General features: G+C 32.9%; 1 protein-coding gene across 8 annotated transcripts; it reads left to right on the forward strand.

The window, feature by feature from the left end:
• The first annotated feature begins 631 nt into the window (after positions 1–631).
• On the forward strand, positions 632–10242 carry LOC141670860 (uncharacterized). 8 transcript variants are annotated; one of them, XM_074476901.1, is made up of 9 exons: positions 632–2462; positions 2758–2875; positions 3032–3067; positions 3160–3461; positions 4795–4891; positions 4998–5100; positions 5232–5291; positions 9964–10100; positions 10193–10242. In XM_074476901.1, the coding sequence occupies exons 2-6, from the start codon at positions 2865–2867 to the stop codon at positions 5065–5067; spliced, it is 516 nt and encodes a 171-aa protein (XP_074333002.1). In that variant the 5' UTR covers positions 632–2462; positions 2758–2864; the 3' UTR covers positions 5068–5100; positions 5232–5291; positions 9964–10100; positions 10193–10242. The 8 variants fall into 8 exon arrangements, 6 of the variants coding, with proteins under 6 accessions (XP_074333002.1, XP_074332999.1, XP_074333000.1 ...); XM_074476898.1 differs by lacking the exons at positions 9964–10100; positions 10193–10242 and adding an exon at positions 6257–6477 and having other exon boundaries at positions 632–1483; positions 2260–2462; XM_074476899.1 differs by lacking the exons at positions 9964–10100; positions 10193–10242 and adding an exon at positions 6257–6477 and having other exon boundaries at positions 632–991; positions 1201–2462.
• Positions 10243–10523: the final 281 nt, after the last annotated feature.

A 10523-nucleotide genomic window follows, 5' to 3' on the forward strand; every position in this document is an offset into this window, starting at 1 on the left:
ATGATCAGCTTCTAGACTTGTGACTGGTTGATTCTAAAATGACCTCTCCATGTGCAAGTGAATTCCTCGTATTGTAGGCCATTTCTTAGTTTGATGTTGCTATATTTGAGAATTTCTCAGTACTACAATGATAGAGGATATATTTTGGGTTTGTTATTAGTTCAATGTATTTCGGTCAGTTTTCGTTTGCATCTAACATTTAGTTAAAGTTACTTGGAAACTCACTTGGGAAGTTGTGAAATCCTTATCGTACATTGTTTTTATCCATAGTTGGTCCTGGTTTACTATAATAGCACAAACTCTGAGGACTCTCGAGTGAGTGAACCGTGTTTTAGGTATTTGCTTTGTTTAAAAAGTATGTCGTTAAGACGTTAAGTGTCTAGTATGGTATTGTTTGGTTTGTGGCTATGTTTCATTCTTGTCATAAGTGGATTTTAATGTACTCACAAAAATAGTTATAACTGGAACATAATATTAAGGAGCTCAATTTCTTTTTGTTTTTTTAATTACATGTAGTGGTTTATTTTTATGGTGTTAACTTTTTTCTTTGGTGGGCTCTTTTTGAGTGGGGAACATGGTTGATTTATCATATGAAATAATTTCTCTATCTTTGCATTTTCTTTAATTATAAGTTCTGTATCAGGCTTCTGCTTGAGTTATGAAGCTAAGCCTTTTAAGGTTTATTCTTAAAAGCTTTGCCTCCTAATCTAGAATTGCATTATTCTGCTATGCATAATTCCTTCTTGTACATCAACATATTTTCATAGCATGCCTTGAACAGTTAAATGCTATCTACGAGAAGAATGCAAATCTATGAAATTTATCTTGACAGTTAAGAACCAGCATCACAACGATTATGACTGTAGTCAGTGGCGGAACTACGGGGTGCCAGAGGGTGCGTGAGATCCCCCGACATGTCTAATTCACGCCAATACTTCCCCACTCCAGCATGCTGTGATGATGTACTCATGATCTTCAATTTAATTATCTTGTAAGCACTTGAATTTACATTACTTGTATTCGATTTATATGTATTCTTGGTTTCTTTATGAATAAACTTGCTAGCTACAAAAGTGAAAAGTAGATCCCATAAAATGGAATTTGGATAGAGCGGACCATCCTATCATTTAGAATTACACCATTTGTCCAGTAACTGTTAACGGCTTTTGATCAATTGCACTAACTTCATGGGCGAGCCAGCGAGCATATGTTTCTGGATGCATTATATCTCTGATGGCGAGCGGGAAGTATAAGTATATCCAAGACGGTTTTTTGCCCAAGGAAGAAGAAAATTAGGACTCTGACAGTAGAGAGGGATATATGCAAAAGTGGTTCACTCTGATGTTGAAGTCGAATTCAAAAAATTGGTCACGAGAGTGAAGCTTTCTGGCCGTTTGAGGCAATCAATGTGCACTGTAATACTGCTAACAAAAAAATTGAGAGGATGAAAAATCGGTTGCTGCAGTCAGTAAGGAATTGTGAGGTATCTTTGCTTGATGTTTGAAAAACTAACAATTATTACGTTGTTATGGGATTTACCATAGTAACTATGTGTGACTTTCCTTTGGTAGGGTAGATTTACAAATTACAAGGGATCATGCCACTTATTTATATGATATATGGGGTTCTCTCTAATTGAATCAATATTGAAGCACTAAAGCATCTTCTCTTTTCATTAATAGCTATAAACTTAATATATTCATTATACATGATAAATTGAGAAGTGATTATGAGTATCGGATCCTCAAGAATAGCTAGCCAGTGTGATACACAATTGTTTGGATATGTATTGTCTCGCTTGATAAGTCCGAGTGCTATTTCAAGTGTGATAGTTATTAAACATTTTAGTTCCAAAATCTTGATTACTTTTTTCCCAGTTTTTTACTCCTTTTATGGTAAATTATTTGTTTATTTGAATGTAAAATGAACTTGCTTTAAGTTGGAGTACGTAATTGTTTAAGTTGGAATTTACTGATTACTGAACATTTGCATGTGTCATCTATCTCTCTGAGAGTTGAAGGATTAATTGTACAAGTATAAACTCCAGTTATGGTACGGGGTAAGGCCGTTTCATCAACTTGAATTTCTTCAAGTACAGGAACTATCTATCTCTTTTGTTATATATTCATATCGTGAGGAATGTTCAACTTGGCTAAAGAAACATTATTGCTTTTCAGTTTCTAGTGAAAGTTTCTTTTCTTAGTTCACTTCCTGATTCTGGGTTGCCTCCTGTACTCTGAAATATTTTGGTATATACAGGCCATCTTTACCACCTTTTGTTGGCTTCTCTACTTCAAATCAGGCTGAACCATCAACTACTAGTTTAGTTACTGCCAAATTGACGACTATGACAGGTTTGTTCTAGCTTCTAAGCTAACAAAGCCATGAAATTAGATCAGCCTTCTGCAGCTGCAATTGGTGTCTCCTCTAAAATAACCTTGGCATCTTAATCTGCAACACAGGTACCTTCCGAAAGTTGTGGTCATTAAGGTCCTTTTTTAGCATGCTCTTGCTATATAGCTAATAGCCCATTTATGAATTTCCTAGTTTTATAATATGATAGAAGATGATTTTCATTGATAACCAACATTTATTTAGCGGACTAGGGATCAGCTTGCATTGGGCATTTTACAGGATGATTCTTGTGCTTGTGCGATCAGTAGTCAGAGTCCCATTGTCTCTCTTCCATGTCTGCTATATAGACTTGTTTGTTCTACATGGGTTGGAGAATTTGATTTGTTGGTTTTATGACGGCAGGTAAAATTTTGAGACAGGACATTCTACGTCTACATTTTTAAAGCATACCGGATTTGGCGAGAGCACAGTGGAAGAAATTTAATAATGGATTCCTCAGTTTGATATTTATGTTTGACAGGTACCAGGTGAAGTGGAAACTTTTTGTTTATACAAACACTTTTTTCATGTTAATTATCTTCAGGTTCCATCCTGCTAGGCAACTTCCATTTAAAAATTGCAACATACTATTTGCTAAGTATTAATTCCACTGACGCTGAACCCATTGTAATTCCAGGACACATATTTGGACCAGCACAAATGGAATTAACTTGTAATCCTCTCCCTTGAAATTAATTTATTGTTTGAACAACTTTCATACTTGATCGACCTTAACATCCTCATCAATTCTGGTCACAAAAACAGTAGCACCTCTTGTCATCCCCGAATTCCTTACCGGATATCTATACTATTAGTTCTCATCACCTTATTCATCTGGATAACGGGGGCTATTCTTAAGAGAAGTTTTTGCTCCTTGGTACTTTATCTAAGAAGATCAGTTAGGGCTCGAAGAAGTGTAGTTGTCACCGGCTATCACTCGGACTCATCGGATATCAAAGAGAAAGTCCCCAGAAAACATCCCCTTGGAAGGTGTAGTAAGAAAAAGCTCAAGTATTCAGCATTTGAACAAGACCAACAACTTCAAGAACCAGTCCTTGTTACTAATGGTAATATTCCTTTTGTTTGTTTTTACCGAAATTATTTTTTCGATACTATAAGTTTAGTTGATTCTTGTTTGTGAGTGGGTAATACTTAATATTAATGTAAACTCATGTGTTTTTATATTAGGGTAAGATTTTGTGAAGAAATTTGTATAGAAAAAGTAATGTTTTCCGACTGTGTGATGAAATATTAAAATTTTAATAGCAAAGAGATGATTGTGTATGACAGCAGATGTATTAGGTGATGATGCATTGCAACTACTACTTTCATTATGTTTTTTTCTTCCTGGTGCTGATCGAATTTGTAGTAGGAATCATTGAGAGTTAGTCGGGTTAATTAGGACGTGAATTAGGATTGTTGCTTGTTAAATGTCATGGCTTTTGATTTTGACTGTATATGATTCACAATATACATAAAAATTGCATAGATGTATCATCACTAGTTAGCAGTGAAGTGGATCCAGAGAAGTACAAGGCTAAGATTCTTTGATGGATATATGTGTGTTCAAACTTGAAAATTAAGAGTTTCATGATATCCTTCATTAATAATAGTATAATTTTATTAAATATTATATAATATTTTGTTTAAATCAAAACTATTAGATATATTACAATTCTATTTGTATTTATATAATTATATTGTGAATAGTAATTTATTTATGAGAATATTTTATTTTAAATATAATTATAATTACGATGATCACCGACTACAAACCAAATTTTCATTGTTTCGTTTTTAATATAATATAATAGGTTTGTCTAGTGTATGCCCATGGACACATGCTAAGAAAATGTGATTGATGAATTGTAAAAATTTAATAGGTGGAGATTTTTGTGCATTTAGGGGGTCCATGATTATTAATGAGCTCTCCATCAATATTTTGTGGATAATTTATCAGTTACAAATTCTTAGCGTATACCTATGAACACATACTAGAAAAAGTGAATATGGTATAATAGTATAGATAAAATAAGAAAGACAATAAATGAGATACAAATGAAAATGGAGAATGAAGGATTAAAAGTAAGGATTTCTAAGCTACAAATGATGAAAATATGAAATTGCTAAACATGGGGTGTCATGCCCGCAACTGGTGTGTACATTCCTGTAAACTGCATACGGTTCCTTCCCATCATTATTGTGGATGTCGTGCCTGTGGATACTCTCATGATTCCGCGCCACAAGTTTGAATTGACTCCTCTTCCTGCTATAGCCAACTCTCTTTTGAATAATAATTATGATGAGATGCCTGTTTATTCCACAGGGTACATCATTTTAAACGTTGACACACACGAAATTTAAACTTATCATCTTGATTACTTTACAATTTTTAAACAGATGTAATTGGTGTTGTCGAGGACTTAGAACCAATGCGAACAATCTTGAGCATATTTGGTGCAAGGGATATAGTGCGCATCAGACTAAATGACGAAGAGTAAGAAATTATGTATTATATTTATATAATCCAGATGATTACAATGTAAATTGCTAAAATATTTGTTCCTGAAGGTTAAATTCTCATGTCGTAACTTTCATTTTAGGACATCGCACCGTGTTTATTTTGTGGATAATTTACCACCAAATACTGAGTCTTTTTATACCAGGATATAGGAACAGAGCTGAAGATTGTCAACATTTATCAAGGTAAATTTTCTTTCTTTCCGGCATCTATATATTAAGATTATAAAGTGAACAATTGCACTGTAACTAATTTCATGTCAAGCATTCCTAAAGTTATATTATCATTCTATTTAAAAAAGGCATAATTCGTATAGGTAATTTGCCTTCAATTTTATCAATATTGACTATCCAGAAGTCGGAACCTTGAGACGGAGGTACGCACATTAAATTAACTCATATTTATAATATTATATAAAGAGTAATTGACACTTTATAACCCTTTTTTATTTTCATTTTTACGATTTTGGTCTACATTATTTTCTCTGTCAACATGCACCCCATAAAAATTAATTTCGCTTTTATTTGCACCCCAATAACGACTTTCCATCCAAGATAACCGTTAACTTTAACGGAAGCTGGGGCATTTCTGTAAATTACTAATTAAAACAAACGAAAATAAGAGTAATTAGCACTTTATAACCCATTTCTTTGGAAGTTTTTTCAATTCGGGTCTATATTATGTTTCCTTGCAAGTTGCACCTTTAACTTTGAATTTCGCTTTGTTTTACATCCCTGGACCGTTTTTAACTTTTATATTAGGGGTAAAATCAGATTTTTTTGGTCTTCAAAAACAAATCACCGGATGTTTCGATTTCCCAATCCAAACCTACAAATCCTTTAACTTGGTTTTGGACTTGATTCATGTATTTATTTGTTGGTTTGGATTGGAAAATCTAAGGATCCGACGATTTGTTCTTGGAAATCAGAAATTTTCGATTTTACCCCTGATATAAAAGTTAAAAACGGTCCAGGGGGTGCAAAACAAAGCGAAATTCAAAGTTAAAGGTGCAACTTGCAAGGAAACATAATATAGACCCGAATTGAAAAAACGCCCAAACAAATGAGTTAAAAAGTGCCAAATACTCTTATTTTCTTCTGGTTTAATTACTAATATACTGAAATGCCCCCGATTCCGTTAAAGTTAACGGTCAACTTGGATGGAAAGTCGTCAATGGGGTGCAAATAGAAGCGAAATTAATTTTATGGGGTGTAAGTTGACAGAGAAAATAATGTAGACCCAAATCACAAAAATGAAAATAAAAGTGGGTTACAAACTGTCAATTACTCTTATATAAATTAGTATTCGTACTCTAACTCTTGTGTACCGTGTGTTATGTAGGTTATTGAATATCGATAACTGATGCATGAAACAGTAGGTGGGGTCGGAATATTTTATGATATTTAAGAGCTTGTGATATTTACCTAAAATAAAGTGGTTTCAAAATGTGGAATAAGCGTGCTCATTATTTTCGAGCAATGTTATTTATTGTTTCTTCGAGTATATGTTCACCCGGATTTTGGATTTACATATTATGTATTTAAAATTTTTAATAGCATTATGCTGGAGTTTTCTACAATTTTATAATTAGTACTTCTTTGTGCAGAATATGCTAATATTACATTAAATAAAAGCATGACATATTTACTATATTAAAATTTTTGTAACATAAATTGGATTTGAGAGATAAGTTTAATATGGTTTCGAATGTGAAACTTAATAGTAATGAATGTGTAGTAGTCACTGTAGCAACTAATTTACTTCCAAATCAAAGTTATTTATGAAGTTAAGCCAACAAAAGTAGGAGGCGCAAAAAAATTTGACAATAAAGTGAACATTAATTTTTACCAACGTCGTAGTCGCATAAATATTAAAGTATCCCATATCATCCACAAATAAATTACATTACTAAAAGGATTGTATCAAAGCACAACCAGATGGACAAATTTACAATTTCGACAACAATATTCCGACATTATCTTAGTACCAGAACAAATACATTAAAAATATTAATCAATGCATAGGAAGGTAGAAAATTACCGACATCACGTACTAATTTACAGGATTAACTTCAATGTCAAATGTAAGAACATCATCATTTTCCCGCAAAATGAAATGCATAACATCATCTTCCTTGATGTCATGATCCCTGATGAAATTGCTCCATCCACCCGAAAATCTCGCCGTCATATGGTTCATAACTATTCTAATATCCCAAATTCCTCGGTGTGTTCTGAACCTTGCAATATCACCACTTCTCCACTCCTGATTTATAAATCTCATAGCCCTTAGAAGATGCTGCATAAAATTTGTTATTTCAGTACCACTCCAACTACTTTCTTCTAAAAAAAATATTCATAAGTCTAATATTAGAATTGTTCTATTCCAGGCTAATGTTTATGAAATTACCACTTCGTGGCATCTATTATTCAGGTTGCTTCTTGACAATCTTTTAGAGAACTGGAGATGGTTCTATGCATGCGTATTATCTTCCTTGTTATTTTCGTTCATGACCACACCGGCCATTCCAGTATTAGCCTCATCTATAGCTGCATTATCCACTTCCGTTCCAGCACCCAACACCACTTAAGCTTTGGCTGTTTCTAAATATACATATAATACACTAGTATCCTATTGATTTGAAAGGATTCTGGAATTATAACTGAATTAAAATTTATAATTACATACCCCTTCAATAGTTGTCTCCACTCCGGTGTCCTCAGCCTGAGAATAAATGCCAGTCCCCATACTCCTGTTGCTACTTTCTGCTTTCGAAGATGTTATTTCCATTCTTTCAGGCATGAAAAGCTTTGCAGACAACTCACCATTTATATCAATACTAAACAATATCATATCATTTTCCGACAGATCAAAAAAATTAAACAATGCCTTTAAACGATGAATAATTCCCATTTCATCGTTGTATATGCTTTCCCACTTAATTCCATTGACTAAAATATGTTTAATACCAGTAAGCTGCTTCCTAGTTTCCGGTCTGAGAAAAGTCGGGACGGTCTGTTATGATTTTAAAACATTAAACAGTTAATTACTATTAACGGGGAAAAGAAAGAAGTGCATGACACAAATCATTAGTTTACTCATAACATAACCGTATCTTAAATCGCCCGTACAAAGAAGTTTATAAAATGATTGTTCGCACTAAAACACACGCGAAAATACGCGCAAGCGTACGTGATCACAAGTAGTATAAGATTTAAGTCAAGTTCGTTCCCACAAAGACTGGTTTAGGTTAAGTTCAGATTATGCACTTATGCAACAATGTATGATTATCGTTCACAACTAAGACAAGTAACAAGTTTGATTTGATTAATTACTTAAGAGATTATACTAGCATGCATTAACTACGAGATTAAAAGTGAATTACTTATATGAGAATAAAACATGGGATTCTAACTTCATTAAATACTTCATTCAAAGTTTATGTCTTTATCAATATCATGCGATGGTGATGATAACTAATGAGATAACACGAAATTAGTATATAATATCTTTTGATATACGTATACCCTACTATTAGGCATCCATAGTCAAGATAGAAGCCAAATAGACACCAATTATGCTTATACCCCCTATTAGTGCTGCTCATGGGTTACGTAACCCGCAAAACCCGACCCAACCCAACCCTAAAATGAGCCTTTTAAACCGAACCGTTTAAAATCGTGGGTTAATTGAGTTATTTTTTACTTGGGCCGTTTATAATGGGTTGGGTCAGATTTTATCTTTTTAAAAACCTAAACCAACCCAACCCGGTTATATTACTAAGCCCAGCCCATTTTAAATATCCCGACCCATTTATAATATTGCATCCACCAACTAAACCCTAGTCAGTACAATATTACATTACATATTATACAGTCGCTCACATACTCTCTCTCTCAGACAACAGCCGCTCAATATTTTCCAAATCTTCAATCAATTTGTAAGCTGATTCTTTTAATCTTTTTAAATATTTTGTTTTATTTATCTTTATTTGAGTTGTATGATTTTATTTGTATCATTTGTCAAATCTTTGATCAATCTTTGATAATCTTCAATTAGTATCCTGGCTAATCTTAATCTTTGGTAATTATTGACTGATTGTATATGTCGTCTTTTGATTTTATTTGATAATCCTAATCTTTGGTAACGAAATGAATGACCTGATGATTTAGATGATTTAATAGGTAGTGATATTCATTTTAAACTTGTATGATTTGATTTTTTTCTTGATTTAACCTGTTTATTTGTGATTAGTAGATTCATTTATAAAGTCTTGATTTAATTCACTGATTGCTCAATCTTTGTTTTGATTTATATGCTTCTGCGTCATCAGGCTTTTTTACACAAAAAAATAAAAGAAAGATATTTGCTTGTTTTGTTCTCCAATTAATTAGTGAATAAGCTTGTTTTGTTCTCCAGTTAATTTGCAGATGCAACATATATTAAGATCCTGGTTCTCAAAGGTAAATGCCTAAGTTTGTTTAGACTTGTTTAGCCAATGTATGATATTCCCTTGTTCTACAACTGCCTTAAGCAGGGAGGTTTTTTCCGTGTTATTATATGCATATGTGATAAATAAAATTTATAATATTATATAACAATTGAGTTCTATTTTTATGTCCTAAAGAATTTGAGTTAATGGTTTAATTTGTGGCCGTTGCATCTGACAGTGCTTGTTTTTAATGGCTTAATTTGAATCAGTATTTCAGTTCTATTTTAGCTTACATTTTAGAAAAAGAAGAAGATAGTAACTTGGTACGGGAAAACTCTCTGTGTATAAATGCCTTTTTCAAAAAGCTGCAAACATCCTAGCGGTCGATATGGATGAAAAACCATACAAGGCCGTGTCACTACAATTAGTAGATGAATATATACCTTTCTGCCTTTTCTTGTTACTATACATACCCGCTTGACTTGAATTTGATAGTGTTGCGCAGCAACACATTAATAGTTTTTAGATGCCATCTTCTTTTGGACAGTGATCATGTGTACTTTCAGATTATTAGCATAACATGCGTATTAGACTTGTAAATGTTAACATGTAACAGGAGAGTGGAGGTCCTTCTCTAGTTCAAACTATCGGCAAAGAAACACGGAAGATAAGGATGCTGGAGAATTATATGCAACAACAACCCTACTTATGGATGATGTAATATTTGGGATTACTTAATTATTTATGGATGATGTAACATTCTGGATTCCATACTTAATTTCCTACTTTTAATTTTTTAATTTTTATATTTTACAATTAACATTAGTTATATGTAATTTTGACAGGTTTATTTCTTAATCAACCCGATTAATCCAACCCAACCTGTAATAACCCCAATTTTTGGAAATTTTTGAAACCCTTATGAATAGTGTTTTTGCTGAATGAGAAAACTTTTCATGCCCCACTATGTAGGGATTCTGTTATGGATATTCTGAGATTTTATTAGTACTCTATATGGTATATAAGTGTATGTAAAGATCATCAGAATCCAATTCCGAATACTTTGACTTTTCCCGGAAATCCACTAGATACGAAAAGAATTGAGTATAAGGTAACAAGATAAGAAGGATTTAAATTAAAGGATTATAAGAGAGGATCATAAAAGGAATATAATAT

The sequence above is a fragment of the Apium graveolens genome, chromosome 7, assembly GCF_009905375.1.
Source record: "Apium graveolens cultivar Ventura chromosome 7, ASM990537v1, whole genome shotgun sequence".
Taxonomy (NCBI): Eukaryota; Viridiplantae; Streptophyta; class Magnoliopsida; order Apiales; family Apiaceae; genus Apium; species Apium graveolens.

What these genes read in the sequence shown, in the direction of transcription:
- LOC141670860 (XM_074476901.1), top strand. An exon ending in AGCACAAATGGAATTAACTT is followed by an intron (nt 3,068 to 3,159) that starts GTAATCCTCTCC and finishes TCACAAAAACAG; the next exon opens with TAGCACCTCTTGTCATCCCC. An exon ending in ATCAGACTAAATGACGAAGA is followed by an intron (nt 4,892 to 4,997) that starts GTAAGAAATTAT and finishes CTTTCATTTTAG; the next exon opens with GACATCGCACCGTGTTTATT.